We start from the raw sequence: 26,659 nt of genomic DNA, 5'->3' as shown, positions 1-26,659 counted from the left end.
TTATGAAATTTATTTTGAATTTGCACAAATTGCAGCCAGTGAGACAGTTTGTGATGTATTCATTTGTGAATAGTGAAACATATTTGTGACTTGTGTTTAATTTGTGGATTAACATTTGCGCATTTGCAATGTATTTTGAGACTAATCTCTCTCCATAATTGGATGCTGATTGGTTGTTCGCTGATTGATTGGTCGTTAACCCCACCAATCACCCCCCCCCCCCCCCGTTCCTCGCGTGTACAAATCCGAAGGGTTGTGTCGTTTTGCGCAGAAGCGGGATTTGGACGTGACGTCATTGTGCTGCGTGGGCAGAACCAAGTGCAGACATAGAGCGGGGAGAGAGTGTGTGAGAGAGAAGTTCTCGATAAGCCAAAATACACAGTGGTAAAATGTCGGCGTTTGTGAGAACGCTGTGAACCTACGGGACTGAAGAGGAGACGCTGGGAGTCGGTAAGACTTTTACTGCTGTCTACTTGTTGTTTGTGTATGAACGTGTGCTCGTAAAAACTTGTTCCAATACACACGGGCGGACCTCGAACTACAACGCAGTTATTTCACAGCGGGGTATAGGTCCAGAGCCCGTTCTCGGGACGAGACTCCTCGCTTAATGGCTGATTATTTCTCGCAAGGACGAGTATGAGTCGTTAATCCGCCTCGAGATCTGCTAGGCTAACAGTCCTCTAACCGCAGGGGCTGATGCGCAGTACTGGGTTGGCCGTGGTGCTAAATGCTCATACTGACCTTTCTGGGTCTAAGTGCAGATTAGAAAACGTCCTGAAAACGCGTACAGGACCCCAAGGCGCAGTTCGACAACAGTTTCGCTCCTGTATTCTTCGTAGTTTCTCTAGAAAATCAGACATTTACCCAAACGTTGCTTGAGGAATTCCACAGGGTTCCACATTAGAGACTTTTGATTTCCGTCTTTCAGGTTATCTGTTTTCTGTCAATTTGCATATCTTAATTTCCAGAGATGAACCCAAACTTCATAACATGACCAGAGTGAGTGATTGAATTTGGATGTGCATTTGTGTGTAAATCCCCTTGGATGTGCTTACACGCGTGTTGTGATTTGAATAATGTCTATGCATAATCCTGATACTCAACACGCATCAGGCCACCAGGTGTAAACAAAGTAACTGACTTAAGCGGGATTCCCATATTTACAAGATAAAGACACTACTTATTACAGCGGCATGCATTACAATTATACTGGCCAACCCTTTTCAGGACACTTCTTATGGAGTGAGTAGACCTAAAACTGCGAAGTGAATGTCTCAGGTTTCCGAAATTAACTCCTTTTGCTTTGTTCTCCAGATCTGAAACAGTACCCCCTGATGAGTCTCAGCTCAGTTCTATCTAGGGATGCACTGATGTAGAATTTTTTTGTGTCAATACCATAACCAATAATAGCACCTTGGAGTAGCCAATACTGATACTACTTAGATAATTGTAACTTTTTAAATTCAATTTCACATTGGATTAAAGCAAAAAAAAAAAAGTTAAGTTCAGTATTTGTATGAAGTACTTTTCTTTCAAATTTTAGTTGCATTTCAAATTATGTTTTTTATCAAAGATTTACTGCTGGTTCTTCATGAAGGGTTCCGCATGAATTGTTCCTAGAGGGGCGCTAATTAGTGCAGCACTGGGTTTGTTTTGGAGAGCAGCATGAGGTGGGTCTGATCGAGGAAGTGTGTGTGTATTAGCGAGTGTGCAATTTTATTTTTTATTTTTCTCTCTCCCACCATGGTGTCTTTCAGTAATAAATTCAGAATCTGTATGACTCCGTATCGATGTTCTTGTGTTTTATATATGAAGAACTCCTGCACTGGTGGTTGGGAGTACCTTTGTCATCCTGCTTATTTGATTGGTCTGTAACCATGACAACGGCACTCTGATTGGTCGGCCTAAGTTTTAATGCATCCGTCAACACAGAAAATGGAACTACCTGTTTTGAAAGTTCTATTTCAAAATCTGACAGTCAGTCGGGCATTTTCAGACCCTATATGAAAAGGCCTTTATCCATGGTATATAGAGCATTCTGATGCATGTTTGTGAATCATACATAATTCTGAGCCATCCTGCAGAGCTTGTGAACAGCGAGGAAAAGAATCCAAAGCAGGTGCACACACAGGTGTGTACACATTTAAAATGTCCTGCTTCATTGCCTAATGCCGCTTTTATTTTAGGCACTTTCTTTAGCTTCTATAGCTTTCTTTTGCTTCTGATTTTTTTTTTTTTTCTGATTTGCTTCTGATTTTCAGAATAGCATGTTTTCAGCCGGTCAATTCTTCTTTATAGCATTTAACCAGCCTTCCTTCATCTTAGGTAGTAAGTGAGAAGAGAACTGATTTATTAACTGCATTTCTGGGTCCAATCGCACTTTTGATCCCATGTCATACATTCATAAGACTTGTTTACTGTTTGAATTTAACTGAATTCCTCAATCAATGGTTATCTCAGTTCAGAAAAAGCAATACATTCAAAATAAAAGTAGCAACACTTTTTGTACATTCGCAGCTTATTCTGATCTGTGAGCTGTTGTGCGGGCGTACTGTACTGCTATGTCTCTGGAGCTGACAAGCTGTCTTCTGGAGCTCCGTCTCCGCGAGCATAGAAGTCGCGTAGAGAATCAGACATCTCTCCTGCTCAATCAGTCCCATTCTAACAAGTTGTGCTACCAGCGATTCTCTTCTATGTAAAGTAGTTATTGTTTGTATGGAAAGTCGCTGATGCTAGTCTTTTTTAAATAAATAAAAAAACCCATATATAACTTGCTAGAAGGTCTGAAGTCTCTAAAACTAGAGGCAAAATCATTAAGGGAAGCAGAGGAGGCAAAGTGTCCCCCCCCGCCACTCATTGGAAACACCACTCATAATATTACTCTAGTAGTACCGGTACTCATTATATGGGGTGTTGTACGATTTTTATTGACAAGGTATTGAGATACTAGAAAAGAGTCAGTATACCGTGTAACACTAGTTATGGTGTGGACAGGTTATGTTATGGACAATGTGCATAGGTTCATTTTGTTTATGGCATTTTTAATGCACAGACATACCGTGATGAGATCCTGAGGCCCATTGTTGTGCCATTTGTCCACAATCATCAACTCATGTTGCTGCATGATCTTCGCACAGCCATTGAAGTGTAGACCAACATTACACAGGCTACAATCAACAATCTGATCAACTCTGTGTTACTGACAAGTTTTCTATTACCCCAGCTGCCACCCCCCCCCCTCCAAAGACAGAAATACAGTAAAAGTAAACTGCACATTTTAGAGTGTCCTTTTATTGTGGCCAGACCAAGGCACACCTGTGCAATAATCTTGCTGTCTGATCAGCATCTCTGATAAGCATGCCACACCTGTAAGGTGGATGGGTTATCCCGGAAAAGGAGAAGTGCTCGCTAACACAGATTTAGACAAATTAGGAGGAACAAAAGCATTTTGTGTACAAAGTCTTAGATCTTTGAGGGCAGCTCATGAAAAATGGGAGCAAATATAATTGTTGCATTTTATATTTTTGTTCAGTATATGAATGATGAATCAAATGTTAGAATGCTATTGATGTAGCAGGATGAAATTGTGTGTGTTTGTCGGGGGCAGGTTATGGAGGAGACGTGTCGGTGGTGTAGAACGGAAGGCATTGAGGCTGCCACTGCAATCCTGAAGCAGTACTGCACTAGTGGCTTGACAACAAAGGAAGTACAGGAAGCCAATGATGATCTCTGCTTCTGCAATGAGTGTGTGGCGACATACCACCAAGCAAGAGATAGACTGCCCTCCCTGCACAAGGTACACATTTTCTACAAGCCAAAATATATTTCTGAAATTAGTTGACTGTTTTGAGAACTGTGGGTAAAAGTGTGACCTCTTGTTGCTCTGGGTAAATAAGGCTGTTAAGCTCACAATGTGAAAAAATAAAATGCTAAATTTTGTGGATTTGAGTGGTATAGCTGTCTAAGCACTGGCCATAACATCTGAAGATACCAGATTTGAATCAAAATCATGCCTCTTCTATCTGAGGCTGGGAAACCTAGAGTACCATTGGCCTCACTTTCTGGGTGTAGGATTGCACTCCCCCATCTCTCTGTCCACCATGATATGTAGTGAGGATGCATGGTTCTACTTTTTCCAGAGCAAATCAAAATTATTAAGATGGACAACTGCAGGCACTTCAGTTGTCTTCAGCCTCGTGCTGAGGTCTGAAGATTTGTTAGCAAAAAGCTGTTTTTTGCACACATGCTGGACTTTTTACTGATGAAATACTATTTTGACACTGAATATTTTATAACATTTTTAAAGAAACTCTAAACATATTTACACCGTGAGAAAGACTACAGGATACCCAACCAATTCTCAGTAAGCTACCAAGCACAATTTCACATGAGACCATAATCAAACAAAATGTCTGTGTTAAACAGTTTACCATTTTTGGTCCACACTAACAAATAAATTAACTTTCCTGAAAACGTTATGCAGCTTATGTAAATCTGGCAGAAACACCTGATTTAGAATGTGTATTAGAGAATATGTTTGCAAATTGGGCATGTGCACTTTTCATTACAATTACAATACCATTACTATAGTTCACACCCATCAATTTCAAATGACCACCATATGAGGAAGCCTTTGGACTGCGGAATCACAACACAAAGATTTCAATGTCTCTACAGAAAAGCAAAATATGCATGCACCAAGACTTTAAGGTGTGTTATTATTCTAGGAAAACAACTTGCTGCTTTATTTGGGAGTTTTTGAGAAATTTATGAAATTCTTCCAAGGGAGCACAACTCCACCATGCTCCTGCTCCAGTATTAATTATGTGAGAAATCTAATCACAATAGGTCACAGAAGACCCAGTTGTGAATGGCTATGTGTCCTGGCAGACTTTTGTGATCAGATCACCCAAGCCTGATATTAATGCCAGGTATAAAAGGGGTTTAAATGTTCTAGGGTCTAAGGAGCCAAGCACAGACATCACCTGTACAGGTCTGTTGGACTTCCTTCTCAAATCTGGCTCTAAAACATTGCATATATTTTAAGATGGATCTCAGTAGTCAAACCGGGTTGTACGGTCTGGCAGCAGGTAGTGACGCAGTCTCACAGCTCCAGGATCCTGAAAGTTGTGGGTTCCACTCTGGGTGATCCTCTGTGAGGAGTTGTATTTTCTCCCCGTGTCCGCGTGGGTCTCCTCCGGGTGCTCCGGTTTTCTCCTACGGTCCGAAAACACATGTTGGTAGGTGGATTGGCAACTGAAGTGTCCATAGGCGTGCATGTGTGTCTGTTCTGCTCTGTGAAGGACTGGCACACCCTCCAGGGTGTGTATTCCACCTTGTGCCCAGTGATTCCAAGTAGGCTCCGGACCTGTTGGCACCCTGAACTGGATAAGCCATAATGAATGAATAGTCAAACCAGTGAGTCCTCATGCCACACTTTGTTAATAAACATTTATTTTTATGTTAATGTTTTCTCTTTGCGAAGCTCTGTGCAAGCCATTTACATAGGTGGCCTTTACAGGCCCTATACCGTTTTATTGTGGGTTGGGGGGGGGGGGGGGGGAGAGGCGGATAAAAAAGCATGTTAACAGATTTGGCTTATTTCATTTTCCTTTTATTTAAAAAGAGAATTTTATTATCTTAATTTTGAATTCATTTTAAAGTGCCTTAATGTCAAATAATACTGATGTTACACACTTTATGCATGGTCTGCAGCAGGTGTAAATTTTGTTCATGCTTACAAACACTACGGACACTAATCTGTGCATTTATGAAATATTGTTTTACTAACAATTTATGCTCTTATACTTTCTGCGTGCTATTTTTATGAATGAGGCCCAATGTTTACCACATGGCTGCTTAGGTGGTAGCATAATAACACTCCAGTTTTTATGAATGTTCCACTGTTGCTCTTTGTATTCCTCTGTTCAGTGTAATATTACCACCAGTGACTGTATATGTTCAAGACTCATTTGCCTACTTTTTTTTTTTTTTTTTAATTATTATTTAAATCTTAGCGTCTCTGGGAGCTGGAGACGACGCGGCTCTGTGATGTTTTCCGGGAAGTGTTGAAGACTATGAAGGAGGAGGATGATCTGTGCATTGTGGAAGATGGCCAAGAGCAGCCTGTATATCAATCTAGCCGTGCAGAGTTTCACAACCGGCTCAGATACCCCCTTGAAGAGGTGCTGAAGTACCCTTACCTGCTGTGCCACCAGGAACTCTGTAAGGCCAATCGGCTTAATAGCAGCTCTCGAACGCTGCCTATCTTCCTGCTTGTCTTAAACGTGTGAATATGTTGGTGAAAATATTTAAATGTCTTTTACACAGAATATCTGAAATTGATGTTTACATTAATTTAGAAAGCAGAGTGCAGGAATATATCTTAAAGAAGCCCACTCCTGTTAAGTGCCTAACAGTACCAACTCTTCTGGGTTTTCTTTCTTTGTTCGTCTACAGGTGACTTGGTAGTGAGGGTGATGGGTAAACTGGATGAGATGAACAGCCCATTTGAGGTGCACGAAAAATATCAGGGAACTTATCTCCTCATGGTTCACCCAAATGATACGGTATGTCTGTGTGCTTGCTTTGGATGATTTCAGTCTTCTACATTTATAGGGAACGCAAACCAACAGTGAAATAATGTCAAACATTTAATGACTGCTTAATACAAGAAACGTGTGGAATAGGTAATTTATTGCAAAATGTAATCACCAGTGTACATTTTTAAATTCACAATATATTTAAGGAACCATCAGGGTTTACCTTCCATCATTATATCAGATAACAGACCTGGGAAATGTCTTGATGCAAGATCTCTACTAATGTGTGCATATTGCTAATATGCATGACCTTTCTGTGAGTTGGGTTGTAATGGCTTTTTGTTTGTGCATTTTCTCAGGTGCGTCGCTGGGCCATAGACACTGCCAGATCGTATGGCAGAGTGGACAGAGACCGTTATTACGACCTCAAGGAGGTTTTCTCCCGCATGTTCTTGGTCCTGGAGCTAGGAATCTCTCTGGGCATTCCGGATCAAGACACTGCCTACTCCTCTGGCAAGATACAGTTGATCCCTTCGCATCTCTATGACTCCAACAACGAGAAGAATTATTGGCTAGGTTTGATTTCTGAATGTGTCCTTTTTTCATAAGACTTTACCAGAAAGGATAAAAACAGCCTTTAGATTTAAGTTGCAAACATCAAGATGTTTATCTTGGTAAAATTTCATTCATGTTAACTTATCATGGTCCATTTGGTGATGTAGTTTGGATTTTAAAAACCTGAGGTGGTGTTTCTAGCCTTTGAAATTTTTCACCAGTGGTCTGAATTCTTCACACTTGTTCCAGGTATCTGTATGTTACTGATGCAGCTGGACTCGCAGGCCATGGATTCATTGTTCACAGGCCTAGTACAGGAGGGCAGCATTCCCCAGTGCATCATGAATACTATGACTGAAAGCAGAGAAGGTATAGTCTGCCTTGTATGATGTTATGTACACACTGAATGCTGCATCTTGCCCTTTTGAAGAATTTTCAGCCTGGTAAATGGATCTTTTGGTTGGTCAACTGGTGACCAAGTCAGTGTTGGTTAGTTAGTAGCATAGACAAGTCATTGCGTTCTAAAGTTATAAGTAACTTTGTGAAATGGCTTTGTGATGCTAAAGCATCTCTGACTAAATTCCTGCTGTAAAATACATGAATCTCCCTCTTTAAACAATGTGTTTGTTTTCAGTGGGAAACACAAGCTCTGATCCGTTTTGGCCAGCTCTACACTGTTTCATGGTCATTCTAGATCGACTGGGCTCCAAGATTTGGTGTCAGATAGAGCCATCGGATGCTTTTGATGCGATCACCAAGGCAGCGAGTTACAGAGCAGAAATTGAAACGATACGGCAACAAACTTCAGGGTATGAGACCAATCTCTTGCAATTTTGTGGACTTCTAACCACAGTGTAATATGTGAGTTATACAGAGGTTATTGTGGTTTCTAGTAGGTAGTGTTTGTGAATATTTGGTAATGTGAGTTTAATATGGAAATAAATGGATGTCCTAATTTTGTGCTCATCAGGACAAGAGTGAAAGTGGAGCCTAAAAGTGACGACGACATGGTAGCATGCAGTCAGATTGTGTATAACTGCTTCCCTACAGAGCGAACAACCCGAGTAAGGCAAAGTGGCTGGTGAATAATATGAACAAGGACAGCATGATTTGGTCAATTAATGCAATTTAAAGTGAAGCTATTAGAACCAAATAACGGAACAGTCACTGGATTAGGAACACCTACCTTGTATCTACTCTTATTGTTCATTTTATCAACCCCACTTACCATAGAGAATCACTTCATACTCCTAAAATTAGACTCTAGTCAAATGTTACTCTGCATACTTTTGTTAGGCCCTTTCATGCTGTTTTTCAATAGTCATGATCCCCAACATAGCAGGTATAATTTGGCTGGTGGGTCATTCTCAGCACTGCTGTGACACTGACATGGAGGTGGTGTTATCCACGTGTACCAGCTCACCACAAAAGTCACAGCAGTGCTGCTGGAGTTTTTAAACCCCATCAGTGTCACTGCTGGACTGGGAATAATCCACTAATGGAAAAACATCCAGCAGTCAGCATATTTTAACCGCTGATTAGAGGATTGCTATGGATGTGGTTTTGTCTCAGACTTTACCTCTTCAATGTAGACCAAAAAGGAAGGAGTGTCAGAGTGGATACAGTGTTTAAAAACGGCTCCAGCAAAAAAAATAAAAAAAATTGCTTCAGGAGCTACTGGCTCCTAAATGGGTGAGAAAAAAAGTGCCAATAGATTTATTTACTTATTTTTTTTTAAATAAGCAGTGGGGTTTTTCTTGTTACAGAGTATGTCTGTCAAGCAACATCTTTGCTTGCTTTTGAACAGAGTTTGCAGTACATGGTCTGCTTTGTTACTGTACCTGAGCCACGCAACTCCAAGGTCAAAAGTCAACTTTTGCAGCTAAACTGGCTGCAGCTTGTAATTGTAGAACTACAAAATGCTCCTGTGGTCAGTGGAGCTGATAAAATGGACAGAGGTTTTAGATACAAGGTAGGAGTTCCTAATCCAGTAGCCTATCAGTGTTTGTTTAATCCCTTAAATGGATATGGGTTAATCCCTTATGGATATATGGGTTTGTAGTGACAGTAGCCTATTCTGCTTCACTTGTATTACAGACACTGCATGCAAGTTTTTATAATTTCTAAATATAGAGAGCTAGTTACTTTGTATGTATTTGCTGGAAAGCATATAAACCATATACTGTATGTTGTCATTTGTTTCCTTCTGTAGACATCTGTTTGGTCAAGCAACACTGGTGAGAACTATGTCAATGAGATGTTTGAAGAGATGAGCTGTCTTGTCAATTCCTTGCAGTCAGAGATGGGGCAAGGCATGCGAGTGTATGGTAGCACCTTCCTTTGGTTCATCCCTTTTGTCCGCTCTGTTATGGAACTGGGCACATATGGTGACACTTTTGTGGATAAGGTTATCCACTATCTGTATGAAGAAGTGGACAAGGATGTGCTGTCTGGAAAAACACTCACCTGTGATAAGGTGACAGAGTTCTTCATACGCATTATTGTGGATATAATTAAACTGCTTTTCCATGATGGTTCCATGAGAACTCTTAATTACTGTGCTCATACATGGGTGGAGTTGGTGGTGCAGTGTTCTACGCTCAAAACCTGCAGTAACTCAGTCCCAGGTCAGATGGGTGTGAGTTTCAGTCGAGGGAACAGAAATTCTGCTACAGCAGTTGGTGGAATAGGTCAGGATTGCATGAAGCTGATCTGCTGTTTGTTAAAAGAAGAGAGGCAAATGGGAAAATTCACAGATGCTGCATACTTTTATAACCTCCTTAACAGACACCTACGTGAGGGCTTACCCAGAACATGGGATCTTGTGCTATCCGATTCCAAGAAACTGGTGAAATGTTTAACTAAGCTTGTGGAGGCATTACTGGAAAGGGCTGTAGCCTCATCTGCTCCACCAACACCTCCAGCAGATCCTCCAGAAGATATCATTTCTGACCCAAATTTCACTTTGACAAACACACTTCAGAAGCCACAATATAGAGACTCGGCGGCAGGTCCAAGTGGTGCTAAAATTAAAGAGGAACCTTTCTGGAATTATGAAAACGATCAAGATCCCTGGTTTGACAACCTTGAAGATATTGTAACAGCAAAGAAGGAGCCTCAGAGCCCAGTCCTGATTTCAAATTGTGGTCCTGCTCCAGGGTTAAGTTGCATGAAACCAGACTTGGAAAAAATTCAGGAAATCAGATCCATCTTGAGTGAGAATCAGAAATTACAAGCTATTGTTACAGGAAAACCTGAGGAGAAAGCAGAAAAGCAGAATGGATGTAGTGATGTCAAAGATGCAGGACAATTACCATGTTTAAGCTCCAGGGATTCAAGTTCACAGGCTACAATCTCTGCAAGCATGCACAAGTCCTCTAAAGTGGAATCGAATGATGTCCGGAGGAGCCTCCTGAAAAAATCCTACAAATGGTCTTCCAGTGAATCAGACACTGATGTAACAGATGCCAGACAAACACCAGTGCAGACATATAGCAAAACAATGGGTGAAAATCATAATGCAATAATAATCTTGGATGATGAGGTTGCTACAAATCACAAAATGCTGCATAAAGAGGATAAAAGCTGTTCAGGAAATACAGCCAAAAGCAGAACAAGTGAACCCTCTTTGAGCTCTGACTTGAAGAGTCCAGGTCTAGATTATGATGGGGACTTGAGTGAATCTCAGGTATTTGAGTTTGAGACACAAGAAAACATGCCGTCCGCCTGGGGTGACCCGGACTTTTGTTCCCTGGATATCAAGTGCAAACGGGTCAATGCAGCCAAAGCATCTACAAGTTTTGTCTGTTTGCCACCAGCATCGGGCTGGGTTGAGGAGACACAGCCTGTTTCAGATGAAGACATTGAGAAAGCCTGTCAGCAAGCAGAAGAGCAGATTAGTAAACAGCAGTCACAGGATCCACGTGCACCTGTGCCACCCAAGCTAAATAACCACTCAGAGAAGTGGGATGGTTTTATCCAGCCAAAGTCTGTGCTGTTGTCTCAAATTTCCTCTAAGAAATCTGGCCTGGCTGATAAAGGGCAGCAATGCAAAGGTAAAAAATCTGTACTTATTGAACCGCTGAAACAAAAAAACAAATGCCATATCTCCCTCAACACCATGTCAGAGAAACCTTCCTCTTCTGCTGCCTCTGGCACACACACACGTGGGACCCCTACCATAGTTCCACCAAAGAAGGTCCGCAAACCTGTTGAGCCTGAATCAGTAGCAGAGAGTATGGGCCTGAAAAAGAGAGTGCGAAAAGCACTTGATCTCTCACAACGCTCCTTGGATACTTTGGGGGAGCTTCGGACCCATGGCCAGAATGTGCACGTTGACCAGCCAAGGAAAAGGAAAAGAAGGGTCCCTCAGCAACTCAAACCGCAAACAAAGCTTACAGCAAAAGGTGGAAAGAAGTTGCTTGCATCTCAAGACATGCAGTATTTCATGCAAAGCCGTGGAATGCTTCATAAGACGCAAGCATCTCCTACACTAGCCAAACCAGTCAGGGCGCCTGTGCCACTGCCTCCTCCCAAACTAAAATGTGCCGTGGAGGAACCAGAAGACGAGATGGAAGAGGAAGATGATTATTTGAGTTTCCTTCCCTGCTCTCAACCTGACCCTGCGCTAAAGACAGCGCAGACTACAGAACAAGCCAATATTCCTGCAAAAGAACCTAAACAAAAACATGTAACATTTGATGACAAAGATGTTGATTCCTGTCAGGATAGTAAGGTTGGTGATGGAACTTGTGCTTCTGCAAATGAACTTGCAGAAACAGGAAAGGAGGATGATGATGAGTGGATGCAGTATACTCAGAATGAACCCACAGACATGGAGCTATGTTCTCAAATGGAGCAAATGGAAGCATATCATGACCTTAACGCACAAAGGGAACCTGTGGATGTGGACATGGATATCCAGCTGGGTACATCTTCGGCTGAAACAGATCTTCTAGCTAAACCTTTGTATGTCTTAGGCTCCCAAAACAGATGTCCTCTTGCTCCAAATTCTGTGAAAGGCAGAGAGATATTCCTAAAGCCTGGAATGTCACAGATGTCTCAGAAAAAAGCAAAGCCTTCCACAACAAAAATCTATGCTGCCAATTCCCGCAGTGCCTCATTAGTTGTAGAGATGGAAAGGGCAGCCAAGCCTCTGCCTGTTTCTAATGCCTGTAAGGCTAAGGCTGTGCGTCCACCACAACAGCGAGCAATGCCACCACCACAAACGGCCATGCAGCCACCAGTAAAACAACAAGCAGCAGTACAACCAGCACAGCGACAACAACCAATGCCACCGCCGCCACCACCTACACGCTCTGTGTTAAAACCTGCATTCCATCAACTTCTTCAACATACTCCATGTCCTGAAAAACAGCCACCCATGTCAGTTGTTCCTAATAATAATGTAGCCCGTCATCCTCCTTCCTATAAAACCTACTCCAGACCAGAAGATCCTGTTTCGGTGGCCAGGGCAGCAGTCAAGAAACAGAGCCAGCCTCAATGTTATGATCAGTCCTTTTTAACACAAGCCATTCTGAAGTGGGAGTACCACATGTTTCAGATCTATGAAAATTTTGGACCACCACAAGACTTGTGTTCCTTACCCCTGAAGGAAGTGCCAACAAGGTTCTCTAGCTTTGAAGAGTACTTCAGCATCATGTATCCCCTTCTGCTTATCAATGCGTTTGAGGAGGTAGGGTTGTTTTTATCAAGCTGCAATAGATCTGTAAATAGATCTGTAAAACCTCTAGTTTCATTTCACTTTGGGTTTTTGTCACACAGATGGCCAGTGAATGGCAAAGGCGTGGGAGGATTGAACTTGAACTCAAAGTTCAAGGATTGGAGTACAGTTGTCACACTGCCATTGCCAGATTTCAAGGTAATTTCTACCATTGTTATTGTCTTGTAAGTTTGGGGTGTACTTCATTGCATGGTACTTGCTAAATTTGGCACAGCTCGACACGTTTTAGTTCCAGGTCCTTGGTCGCATATCCATTTAGCATAGCTGCCCCATGAAATGTAGCTGCTGTTGCAAAACCCCAAATCTAGCAGGAACCATAGGCTTTGAAAACCTCAGTGGCAACAGCAGTAATGTTTAGGCTGCCTTCGTGTGGTATTGTTGTTTGGAACTGAACATGCCTCCACACCAGTTCTCACAGATCAGTAGAGTTTTTCTGTTCCTTGTTGCACATTCAGCTTTTACAGGAGTTTTTTGTTGTCCACCAACACAAGGAGCCTTAGAACCTCTTCAAAAGACTATGGTTTACTTTTATGAACTGCCGTTTAAAAACAATTCTCTGCTGTAGTTTAGAATTTATGTTGGGGGATGATTGGTGTTGTCTCTGGCCAATCAATGTTCTTCAAGATTCGCACATCACGTTTAGTCCCTAATCTGCTCACTTGGAACCACAAGCAAGGACCACAGAATCTATCAATGCCAGGTACCAAATATGCCTAGCAAAAAAAAAAAAAAAAAAGGGCTGTATTTTCACAAACATGGGCAGTTTTTCTATAAACCTAACATCGGTAAATATGGATTACTATCAGAGAACCTCTGTTATCAGGGATTTATTTTTATATTTGTGATTAATTTGTGGCTCCTCTCAAGGTTTCTTTCTCAGTTCTGAGGGAGTTTTTCCTTGTCACTGTCACTTTTGGGGGGGGGGGGGGGTGGCTTTTTTTTATTTTTTTTATTTTTTTTCCTCAAAACCTTCTGTCTTTTACTGAAATTCTGTGAAGCTGCTTTGTGACATCAGTTGTAAACAGCGCTATACAAAAACACATCACAGCCAGGCACAGGTTGCGGTGTTGTTGTGCAGTGTGCTTAATACCTTAATCGTATGTCTGAATTCAGAGGATTAGAACAAGTGGATAGTTCTGACCTCTGCTGTCAGAAAGGAGAATTGCAGCTTTGAAATTCAGAAGAAATCTCTGATAGTGAAATTGATTGAAACTAACCTTCATATGATCCTAAGCTATATAAAGGTCAGGTCTGGGGAAAATTCATGAAAGGAGTGTTGTTGCAGTTACATGACTGGAGCTTGGCTCTTCTAGTGAGACATCACATCCTCTACTTCTGGAAATATAGCTACTAAACACAAACAACTCTGAATTTCAGCGCGTTAGTTTTAGGCTCATAATTTTACTGCCAAAAAGAAGAAAACAAACAATTTTGCGTTCAGCAAGAATGCTAAAGCTACTGCTGTTAGCATTGTTTTGATGCCCTTTTTCCTGGTATTTTAACCTTTAATTTAACCAGGCAAGTCATTAAGGAACAAGTTCTTATTTATAATGGTAGCCTAGCAAGAAACAGATGCCGTTGCCAGAAAGGGAAATATACAAAGGAGTGAAATGTACATAAATCATACTGCATAAACATATGCAGTTATGTACACTTATGGCCACTTTTATTTCATAGATTAAAAAAAAACATTAAATGCACATAGGTGAACAATAGTAAAAAAGCCATTCAAATGCATATTCTTTAAAACACTATTGGCACACAAAACAGCAGAAATGGTTATATGTGGCATGGTGCATGAATATAGTTTGACATGTTTAGTATTGTGGGTACACCTTGCCTCTGCATTTATTTATTTTTTTTATTATATATTTATTGTTTTTATTTAATTGATTTACCTAAAACCCTAATCTTGGTTGTTGATGAGGATGATGATAATTGTAGTCAGAAGTAGTGTTTAGTTGTTCCCTCCTGTTTTGTCTGTGCAGCAAGCCTGAACTCCCAGCAGGAGATGAGGCAGTTGTATCCAAAAGAAGATGATCTTGTCCTGCTTTGGCTGCCTGAGAACACTGGAGCATATTCCAAATATGAGTCTGCCATTGACCGCTTTGGCAAAGTTTTTGGATGTGTATCACGGTCAACTGTAATTAACAACGGTGCAGGTGAGTTTTTACATTGTGAAAATATGGTGACCAGCAGCAGATGAAATTGGTAACACCCTAATGGAATAGTCAGCGTTTCTTTGTTTGTAGGTCAGCCCTCAACTTTGCTCTTGACTATTCAGACTAGAGGAAATGTGTCTTCAGTTGATTCTCAGTCTGTGCATTGTGAGGTGATCAGCTCTCTTGTAACCACAATGCGGGAGTTCAGAGCTCTGTGTCTGCTAAGAAGTGGGATAATGGGTCATCCTCAGATTCTCCTCACTCCACACATCTCTGTTTTCACATCCTGCCAAATGGGTCTGCTGGACCTCGACATGCCCGTAAGTCAGAATATTTCTCCTTAAGAATAGATCCGATGCACCATGCTGATATGAACTTAATACAGTGACGGACAGTTTTTGAACAGCAACAAATTCCATTTATTACGTCATGTTAGTGTAATCCAGGTGCACCTTCACCCCGTCCCTGTCCTCTCACCTTTTCCATAAATATTCTTTTTGCCAACCAACAGGATTGAAATAAATACACAGAGCAAACTTATTTTGAAAGAGGATAAATAAAATGGTCACTAAGAACCTTTTTTCTGTTTATGAGGGGTCTCTTATTAAATGTGCACATATGCTGAAAAATGTTATCTCCATGCCTAAGACTGTACATGAAAACGGTGCTACTAAAACCTAAATTGATTATAAATGATACATAATTTCTTGTTGGAAAGCATTTGTTAAGGTCATAACTGTGGGTTTTTTTTTTTAAACCTTCACTTTTGTAGGAGTATAATGAAGACCAGGCAAAGGCCATTACCTGTGGTCTTGCAATGGTGAAGAGGCAGGAGAGGTCTCCAAAAATCATATTGATTCATGGCCCTCCAGGAACTGGCAAAAGCAAGACTATAGTTGGCCTTCTGCAGAGGCTGTTCTCTGATGTAGGTTAAAATGCTATGTCTGTCACTGTCATTTTTAGTGTTCTGGTAGCATTTCCTCATTTGTGTGTGGGTTTTTTTTTTTGGGTCATTGTAGCATCATATGAATCCCTCAGTTAATCACCAAAATAGATCCCGCAGGATGAGAGTTCTGCTCTGTGCTCCGTCCAACGCTGCAATTGACAGCTTGATGAAGAAGGTCATTGTAGTCTTCAAAGAGAAGTGCAGAAACATCCTCACCCCACAAGGTACTCTCATACAGGTGCACACATCCCAGAGTTTTTAAAGATTGCTCTTCCAGGTCTGTCGTAAACATTCACTCAGTCTGAAACTGCTAATCCAGTTCAGGGTCATGAGGGCCTGGAGCCTACACAGAATCAAAGGCACAATGCATTTTGGACAAGGCACCAGTCCTTCGCAGGGCATTCCACTAGTATATCTACTTAGACACACGTACATATGGACACTTGGCTAGTTCATTTGCCATTTATATATATATATATATATATATATATATATATATATATATATATATATATATATATATATATATATATATATATATATATATATATATATATATATATTAGGAAACCAGAGCACCTGGAGGAAACCCACGTGGACACAGAACACGCCAAACGCCACAAACACAATTAAGCCTTGAATATTAGCTGAACTGCTTGCCTAGACTAAAGACACCATATAGGTGTGTGGGTTGGGTTTATTTTAATTATTATTTTTTTTTATATAAAATATATTGGGGATATACAGTATCCATTTTTCAGAAAATACCATCACAGAATATGGTATGACAAGCTAAGTGAAGGGTTTTTGCACTGTGCAGTTCAGCCCGACAGTGCACTGACCTGCATGTTGCTGATAAGTAGTTTCTGAGAGGACATTTCAGTGACTAGTTCTGGAGGAACAGAAAAGTTTAAAAAAGGGGGGGGGGGGAGGGGGGGCTTAGAAAACAGCTGTCCAGCTAATGGGCACTTGTGGTTTAGCACACCACATCAACTCCATTTCAAATCACACACATTTACAAGATAAAGCCTCATACCTACTAACACGTTTGTAGAAGTTGTCCAAAGAACACGGTTCTTCTGTGTATTTTGTCTGTATTCAGATTAATTCCTTTCTTTTAACCCAATCTCAGTGCTAAGAAATCTCAGAGCAGAGAAATACAAGAAGAGAAACGGGTATACTAGTCTGTAAACCTGTTTCTCAGCTTTTATTTATTTTACATTCTTCTCTGTTTCACCCTGCTCTTCAATGGTTACACTACACTACAATACAACTGCAGAGCAGATATGATTTGGCTCATGGATCATTCTCAGCACGGCAGTGACAGTAATATTGATCTGTTAGTGTGTTTTACTGGCAGGACTTGATCAGACATGAGGGCTGCTCAAGGAGTTCAGTTCAGCAGTGACACTGAAGGCTTTAAGTCCACCAACCAAAAAATCCAGCTAACAGTCCTGTGTCCACTAGAGGATGACCAACACAAACTCTGCAGCAACAGATGAGCTACTGCTACTAGCTATATTTGCTTCTGTGTTTGTTTGAGTGAAGTTGATGATGCTCTTTGTATCTTTAGGAAACTGTGGGGACATTAACCTGGTGAGACTGGGCAATGAGAAGACCATTTGTAGAGATCTCATACTCTTCAGCCTCGAAAGCCAGGCATCTAGTGAGTACAGGACAGCAACTTGTCTTAAATATCCTGTCTCTTTCAGGTTGGACAGTTTTTATTCACTCTAGAGACACCTGGTCAGCTGTGCCTCTGAAATGAATGATGTGACTAAATTTCACAGTGCTTATCCACCGTTCCAGTTTGCAAACTAAATGTGGGACCGTTCAGCTTGTTTCTACTGACATGAACCAGAAAAGTCCCAGTTGTAACCAAAAGAGTTAGTTTTTATCTCGAATGGTGATGTCATTTGTGGATGTGTTGAGGTTCAGTAACCTGTGTTTCATAAAAATAGAAAATAAACAGAACGTGTGTGTCCCATCTAAAGTTGTAGAAACAAGGTCTGGTTCACTGGAAATAACCAAGGTTTCAAGAATCAGGAGCACAACTGGCTTATTTGACATCCAAATGTCTGCATAAATGTTCTTCTGTATTACAGCCCCTCTCTGAATACTGAGTACTTGTTTGGTGGTGGTTTTGTTTGTGCAGAAAAAATCCAAATACGTTTGGACGCTGATGTGCAGAGGCAGAAGGAGAAACTGGACCAGGCTATTGACAGTCTCTCTCGACAGTGTGCTGTAACTCATAAACAGTCCCCTGAGGTAATGATTTCTCTTCACAGCAAAGGGCAGTATCTGCTGCCTGTGTATCTGTGACCCCAGAGCAAAAATCTTACTCCCCTTTTCATTCCTCTCACCCTTATGTCACCATCACCTTTTGTTCTCTGGTGGACGATCTGCAGTTTAAGCAGCTGATGCAGAGGAAACAGCATTATCTATCAGAACGTGAGAAACTCAGCAGACAGCTTAAAGAAGTATGTGCTTAATCCGGAGGCATTTTTGACAGTTCTATTACTGATATTTTTGCCCTGTTGCCACCTGTTCTCTGATGCAAATTAAATGTATCATTCCTTCATCCCTTGTATTACACCTCTATCTGTAGTTTGGCAGTAAAAGGCAGGAGATCCAGGCTGGTATTCTTAGAGACGCTCACGTGATCTGCTGCACACTGAGCAACAGCAGCCGTGGCACACTGGAGTCTGCATTCCGCCGACTAGGACATGAGCCCTTCAGTTGTGTCATCATTGACGAGGTCTGATCCACTCAAACAAATCTTGGCTGAGTATTAAAAGAAATGCTGTGTTTTAAGGAACGTGTTGGGTAGTAAGGGAATACATGTAACAGTGTTATGTATTTAGAACACAAAATATAAGTAACTGTATTGTTACAGTGAAAAGACAGTATTCAAAATGGTTACATTTGTGAAATTAATAGATTACGTTAAAGTATTTAACCCTTTGTTAAATAGATAAAGTTCTCCATTGCTGCGGTGGATTTTTGTCACTGTTAGTCATTAAACACACCACAGCAGAGTCTGCCACTATTAAGATGAACATTCAGCTGCACAGAGGTTGCCAACCAAATGGATACCAAAAGCTGTGTTCTATATTGAAATGGGTTTACTGTTAAGACAATTTGTTTAAGATGGGCACAAGCTCTGCAGCTCTCCCTCGGCATGAGAAGGGGACAGATACTCCATGGCTCCTAAACAGAAACATGCATCTCATTGATCATCAATTTAATTAAGACAGCGTAGAGTTTGCTATCCATAACTTGGTGTTTCGGCCAGTGGAGTCTGCTTTTAGATACTAGAACTTTTAGAACTAATGTTAGCACTTTGTCTTGGAGAACATTTCATTCTATGTCAACACATCTATGATGACCAAGCTGGCTGAATTTTAGAATCAAAGTTATTCTTTATACATAATCACATTAGATAATTTCATGTAAGCTTAACAGTAACATTAGCAAATTATTCTTAGAGTGTAAAACACAGGAATTTAATAAGCAGACTAGCACAGTGACAAACTATGGCAGCAAATGGCTTAAAATGACTTTCTAACATTATATGGCATATTTACTAGACATAACTTAAGTGTGGTAATGAAATGAGGATGAGATTCACTTTTAGACCTCTTTTGAGTGTGTAAGTGATGGGAATATTATTGACCAATAAGATGTTTTCATTGCTATGAGATTTGAAGTGAATGGACAATTTATGACCGCATATTCAGTTCAGGGTCTCTGACACAACCCCCAGGGTCTGGATCCACAGTCATTTGCAGGGCAACACTCTCTCATATGCACACTTTTCAGTAGCCATTCCGCCTACCTGTTTTTGGACTGTGGAGCACCAGGAGGAAACCCACAGGAACATGGGGAGACCTTAAAGAATGCCTACCAATCAATCATCCAGAATGGGGCTGGAACGCACAACCCCAGGTCCCTTAAGCTGTGTGACAGCAACGCAACCTGCTGTGCCAATATGCCACCCTAGAGTATGCCACTGATTTTTAAATAGCTGTTTACATGAATGATCTCAAAAATAAGGATTCTAAGATATCTAAAAGACAAGGAACTCAATTCAGAGCAAAGTGTTGGCGAACCAGGCATTGGGAAACATAGCGGCCTTTGCTTCTGATTCTGAATCATCCCTGGAATGGGTATTGGGTTTAGCAAAGCTTCAGGCTTATTGAATTACTGTGGAAAAATAAATTAACTTTTGCAATTATAGCAAGAATTATTTAATACTGCTACTGTTGGCAGTCTTTTGAGGCATTGATTTTGTCTTAGGATTAAATTAACACATGCACTGTTAACATATTGCATTGTATTCTGTAATGGATAAAATAATACATTTTTAAAGTAACCCTTCCAACGCTGGTTACATCACATGTACAAATAAGCTACAGCTGGGGAGTTCCTGCCTGTGCTGGAATGCTTCTTGCTGGGTCCAAAATTAAATTGGATTTTGTTCTTTTTGGTGCTCACAGGCAGGCCAAGCTAAAGAGACAGAGACCCTGATTCCTTTGCTCTATCGATGCCCCAACTTGATCCTAGTGGGTGACCCTGAGCAGCTTCCACCCACTGTCGTGTCAATGGTAACACATCATAGCTTGCTTTTAAACTTTTTATGTTAAAACTGCCATAAAACAAGTGTCAGGTAGCGTATTCACAATTGCCGTCATGGTAATATGTTAGAATGACTATTGTAATTTTTGCTAAAATATAAATTCTCTTTTAGTTATTTTAACAAGTGTTAATAACAAGCTTAGAGTACACTTTGTATTTTCATTGGTTGTTACTGTGTGTTGTCAGAAAGCTAAAGACCTGGGTTATGACCAGTCCCTGATGGCCCGGTTATCGAAGAGTCTGCGTCAGTCAAACCCCCATGAATCACACAGCATTTTCCTTAGTGTCCAGTACCGTATGCACCCGGACATCTGCGAGTTCCCCTCCAAATACATCTACAACAGAAACCTGAAGAATGACCCGTATGTCTTCATGCAAGTCTTGTTGATTTCTTGAGTGATATGACAGAGAATATGCTTCTGCACACTGTACCCTTTATCACTGCTATTGATATTAACCATAAGGGTGGGGCTAATCTATAGCGTATGCTTTCATTTAAGACACTAGTCCTGTCATTTGGCCAGGGCACTCCCAACAGGATTGCCAGAATCTGGGGTTCTGAGCAGGCCCATGTCTTTCTGAGCCATGTTTTGTGGCATTGCACTGCTCAGTGCTGGGGAGTCTGTGCAGTTCAGGCATCTACCGCTCAGCAGAGACTTCTGTTACTCCTGTTCAAAACCCACTGATAGAACAGAGAAACTAGTAAGTGCTTTAGAATCGCAGCTATTAAAACACAGTGGGTTCCAGTGGTCTCAGCAAGATGCTAGCCATAGTGTCCTCCTCTAAGCATTTATAGCAATAGTATTGGGTGATCACCCCACTTTCTGTCAATTTAAGACCACACAACTGGTAGTTAAGAAGCAATAAAACCCCATTCCACAACTTTTTTGGACCTTGTATTCTTGATTTTCTTGATTATGGTCCATGGGTAATCCAAAGCACAAATTAAAGATTTGGGATTTTTGCCATCAAACTTGCAGTTGCCCCATCACTCTATTAGAGGGGTTGGGTTTACTCCAGTCTTAAATAATTAATGAGGATTACATGCTGAACAAATCCCAGGCCCATGTGGTCACTGCATCATGCTTGTGGCATGGGCAGGTTTAGGATGAAGCTTCATGCTGCGGAAGCACAGTGCTTTAAACGCTTTTTGTTCTTGTGTTGTAGACTTGCACTCTTTACATGCAACACAAACTGGCAAAACCCAATCAAAGTGTAAAACATGCAAGCAACAGAACTTTTTGTTTGCATATTATTGACCAGACATTGCCCACCTCACTAAGTATATTTCTGCTGCTAAAGTATGCATTTTCTTGCAAATTGAGAAAAGAGCCCTGCTTTATTTATATGATGCAACACACACTGCTCATGCTATTCTCAAAATCCCATGGTACTAACCAGAGCTTGTTGGTTGGCTTTGTTAGGCTTAGTAAAGGCACTCTTTCCTGTATTTACATTAATTTGCTTCTCTTTCTCAGGGAGACAGCTCAGAAGAGGTGTGCAGTACGCTGGCCGCTGGAGGCCTACAGAGTGTTTGATGTCACAGATGGACAAGAGAGCAGAGAGAATGAGTAAGCTGATTAGATGGTGGTACACAGGGTGGAGGGGTAGAGCAATTGAATAACATCTGTATTTGCTTTTTAGACTGAAATGTACACAAATTCAAATTATTAAAGCCACCTCCTTGCTTCTACGCTCACTGTCCATTCTATCCAGTCCACTGAACATAAAGGTCTCTGTTCTACGTGTGGGCAGCAAGTGTAGAAACAAGGTAATTTTAATGTTATGGCATGTGTACATCACAAGCTGCATTTACAAGCTAAAATTATTATAAATACAACGTTAATTATAACAAGAGGCAACTTCCCAAGCATCATGTACACACACTGCACTGCTAGACTAAGTAGCCTGGCATGGGCTAAGTGACCACTCCGTAACAAGTTTATATGCTGTTGTGTCGGTGTGTATGACCTTTTCCTCTCAGCTCCTACAGTAATGTGAAGGAGGTGAAACTGGTTTTGATGCTGCTGAAGCGGATCTGGGAGAAGCCTAGCATGCGTGTTGGGGTCATCACCCCATATAATGCACAGAAACAGAAAATCCTGCAGGCGATCAAAAAGGAGGCCAGGTAAGGCCACTGATGTCATAAATTCAAATGGATGCTAGTCCGATGGAAAAATGGTTCATGGTGTTGGCATGTTGGCAATGTTGACTATTATGGGAAAGTGCTGTTCTCTCTGGTTTGTTTACATTTGGAAGTTCTGCCACTTTTAAGGTGGGACAGGTTGTTTTGAAGGAAAAAAGACAAACTTTTTTCTGTTACTGTTTTTTATTCACTGTTTGAATTGCCAGAGAAACTCATTTGTAACTTGAGTTTAGTTTTATTGTGTTTATGTTCATGCTAATAGTGGTCTCCAGAATTTCAAGTCAGTTCCACCATCTAACACCCAAAAACAAGTCATTACTACCCACCTATGGAGCAGGAATAGCGCAACATCCTCAGCTCATGCTTTTCAATGTTTGGAGCGCTTTCTCTCCTTTCTAACAGAAAAGGAATCTGGAGTTGTTTAAACGAGAGACATGCTTGCATAGATACCCGTTTCGGACACTTCATTTATTTTAACCCACTTGCTAACACTGAGGCTTCATAAACATATTAGAATGGTTTCCAGCATGCAAACAAACTGGAGAGTAGCAAATGGTGAGAAAATGTTCCGCTAAATTTTGTGGAAGATTTGTTTTTTGGTGTTTAAAGTGTTTGTGTGGAAATCTGTTTGACTGTCGACCTGTGTGGCAGTTTCTCTCTCAGATCAGTGGATGTGGACACAGTGGATGGGTTCCAGGGCCGTGAGATGGACTGCATTATTGTGTCCTGTGTCAGAGCCAGCAGTGAAATGGGCTCTATTGGGTAATGTGTTTGTACATTGGGGTTGTATAATCTTTTAGTAGAATTATATCACTTCACTTAACATTTAAACTTTTCAGGGTCACAGGTGTCATCTGATAAGCTCAGTCTGTTAGACAAAGATGGTCATTTTTTTGCACCAGGAACTCAAATGATGTTTCTAGTAGATAATGAAGAGCCCATGTATTAGGGTGCAAGTGTGTGCCTCTCAGTTCTAAATTCTGACCTGAAACTTTCAGACTTCATTCTGGAACCCCAGCGCTCAAACTATTAACTACTTAAACAATACATCCAGACTGGTCTTCCTCTTCTTCTTTTTTTTAAACCACAATAAGAAAATTACTGCACATCTGAGCTACATTAATGTGATAGGTCTGAGTTTGAAATTTTGTTTACCAACATTTGAATGTTTCTTTTCCTCTGTAGTTTTGTTGGAAATCGTCAGAGGATGAATGTTACGATCACAAGAGCCAAATTCAGCCTCTTCATCCTGGGACATCTCCGCACTCTCAGGGTAAAACAGGAATGCACACATACATATTTATGTATTATGTCCATATTTTGGATTAAATCTGTCTCTCTCTGTAGGAGCACAGTGATTGGGGGGCTCTGATCAATGATGCTGGGAGTAGGGGGACTATAATAAAGACACAGGAGCGTGATTTTCACAAGGCTGTCACCAAAGTCCTAAAGCCTGACCGCAGCCGTCCTTTTGCTCCAGTGGCCCAACGCCACAATAAACCTACCTCCCCCCTGCCTCTTGCACACACTAACATGGAAACAACCTCTGCCTCCTCTATATCCCCGACGACAAGTGGACCACGAGACCCCCGACTGAAGCCCAGACCTTTAGACTCCCATTTACAGGAGCCAGTCAGAGAGCAGATGCATGACCGAGGGAGGTGGGCCCCCACTGGGCACAGGCCACAGCCACAACGCATACGTAGAGAGACTGCCCGCCGTAGTACACTGCCACACTCCTCACGGTCACCACAGAGACCCAATCACCACTGGTCCTCCTCTTCATCCCCAGAGAGGAGAGACAGAAGATAGCACCCAGCCCTTCCTTTGTTTTTAGAAGCTCAGTTTGCCTTCTGAGTGCGGACCCAGTCCTCATGACAGAGACAGTGTTGGGTGTAAATAGCCTGCAAGAAAGTGACTGCATCAGGGGAAGTTCCACCAGTTTCTGCATAACTAATGTCCTTTAGACATTAAATGGTGTATTATAGAGATTCTAATTTCTCTCCAGTGGTGGGGAATGGAAGCAACACCCTGTCTCTCACACACCCAGCACCTTATTCCATCACCACCACCAGTGACCAGAAAAGTTTTATGTGGAATTATGATGGAGAAAATTGGGAAGGATATTTGCGTACTTTCATCAGCAGATGCCCTCTTTATATCTTTATAAAAATGTTGAACCAAACAAATTCTGCCGTTTTCTGTTAGATTAGCCATGAAACCCTTCACAGGGTACCATTCACCACTTCTGTGTACAGTTATGACCCCCCCCCTTTTTCTAGAGCAGTGCATCTATCACTTAACTAAACCACTCTCAGTGACATTTGTTTACATATATACCCTTTAATTTTGCAAAAAAAACGTGGACAAAATGGAAGATCTGCTGCTCTTCCAGTCAGTGGTGTTGAGTAGCAAATAAAAGGTAATGTTGGCTTAAAAAATGTACAAATCAGTTTAGTAGAAAAATTTCTACTTGAATGATAAAGGGTTAGCTTGGTAAAGGCTTCCCTAACTACAGATTAGCATTTACTTCTAGCTGGCATCTTCTGTGTTAAACTTATCCAGATGCTAACTGGTGTTAGAATACAGCCTGTGTTCCATCGGTACATTTTTAACAGATGCTGCTTGTTTGTAAAAAACTACTATGGTGACACTTGCTGTTCTTTATCTTGTTTGTTTGGTTTTTTTTCCTCCCCTTTTCTTTTTAAATGTAGCTGATGTCTCTGTTTTGAAGGTTTAAACGTTTCAAGATTTTATGGGCAGAGTTTGTTCTGCGAGTCTCACTCTTGACTACACCAAGTGCTAATAGATGTTTTCTTCGTTTGATGTCTGTGTATTTTAATATTCTCATTTGGGATGTGGTGCTTTGGCCATGGTTTAATTTCAGCTGATGTGCTTAACAGCTCATTTTCCGTATATGGAATTATAAAGACTTGTACAGTGACTGGAAGGAGCTTATTTCTGTTTTCTTATTGAGAAAAGGAGTTTGATGTACATAATCTCCCCTTTTATATTTAAAAAAAAAAAAAAAAAAAAAAAAAAGTGTGTGTGCAATTTTTACTATTCTGTACAGAGCTTTGTTTCATTGCATCTCTATTTTGTGTAAAAAAAATAAAAATAGGGGATAATTTCAGAAGCTGCTCCCTCCAGCTCCTGTAACATTTCAGGCTTTTCCTACAGGTTCATAGAAGAATACCAGAATGTCACCACCCAGGACCCAAGTCTTCAGAAGTTTTTGAATGACATCACAGCATTAGTGTACGGACAAGAACGGTGACAGCAGGTGGATAACATTGTCCATGTATTCTGCCTCTCTGTTCAGTATAAAACCTGCAGCATGGTGTGAGACAGATGTACAGGTGCTAGTCAAAAAGTTAGAATATTATGAAAAAGTTGATTTATTTCAGTAATTCCGTTCAAAAAGTGAAACTTGTATATTATACTCATTCATTACACAGAAAGTGATTATATATAACAACCAATGAAAACCGCATATTGTGAAAAGGTAGCTGGAGCTCTCCTTGTGTCAAGCCACTCTTGAACAAAAGTGCCTCACTTCCAAAAAAGACTGGACTGCTGCTGAGCGGTCTAAAGTTATTCATTCATCTGACCTTTGCGTGGAGGAAGATGCAATACGCCAGACCCAGCAATGCAGAAGAGCTGAAGGCCACTATCAGAGCAACCTAGGATCTCATAACACCTGAGCAGTGCCACAGATTGATCAACTCCATGCCACGCCGCATTGCTGCATTAATTCAGGCAAAAGGAGCCCCAACTAAGTATTGAGTGCTGTACATGCTCATATTTTTCAGTTGACTGGCATTTCTTAAAATATTTTTTGTATTGGTCTTAGGTAAAATTCTAATTTTCTGAGATAATGAATTTGGGGTTTTCATTAGTCAATTATATTCATCAAGTTAAAAGAAA

At 41.0% G+C, this 26,659-nt stretch overlaps 1 protein-coding gene across 4 annotated transcripts; it reads left to right on the top strand.

Moving 5' to 3' along the window:
• Positions 1-285: 285 nt before the first annotated feature.
• setx (senataxin) lies at positions 286-25,864 on the top strand. 4 transcript variants are annotated; one of them, XM_066645557.1, is made up of 25 exons: positions 286-450; positions 3,608-3,796; positions 6,018-6,225; positions 6,460-6,569; positions 6,902-7,118; positions 7,347-7,466; positions 7,732-7,906; positions 8,068-8,161; positions 9,310-12,792; positions 12,882-12,978; positions 14,829-15,002; positions 15,093-15,322; positions 15,775-15,927; positions 16,022-16,172; positions 17,522-17,614; positions 18,104-18,216; positions 18,357-18,428; positions 18,557-18,706; positions 20,448-20,555; positions 20,773-20,960; positions 22,065-22,157; positions 22,571-22,714; positions 23,384-23,494; positions 23,918-24,005; positions 24,080-25,864. In XM_066645557.1, the coding sequence occupies exons 2-25, from the start codon at positions 3,611-3,613 to the stop codon at positions 24,542-24,544; spliced, it is 7,023 nt and encodes a 2,340-aa protein (XP_066501654.1). In that variant the 5' UTR covers positions 286-450; positions 3,608-3,610; the 3' UTR covers positions 24,545-25,864. The 4 variants fall into 4 exon arrangements, with proteins under 4 accessions (XP_066501654.1, XP_066501655.1, XP_066501656.1 ...); XM_066645558.1 differs by having other exon boundaries at positions 20,773-20,948; positions 24,080-25,863; XM_066645559.1 differs by lacking the exons at positions 286-450; positions 3,608-3,796 and having other exon boundaries at positions 6,099-6,185; positions 24,080-25,863.
• Positions 25,865-26,659: the final 795 nt, after the last annotated feature.

This window comes from Hoplias malabaricus, chromosome 15 (assembly GCF_029633855.1).
Source record: "Hoplias malabaricus isolate fHopMal1 chromosome 15, fHopMal1.hap1, whole genome shotgun sequence".
NCBI classification, from domain to species: Eukaryota; Metazoa; Chordata; class Actinopteri; order Characiformes; family Erythrinidae; genus Hoplias; species Hoplias malabaricus.
The sequence above is the reverse complement of the archived record's forward strand: the minus strand, read 5'-3'. Positions and strand labels throughout refer to the sequence as shown.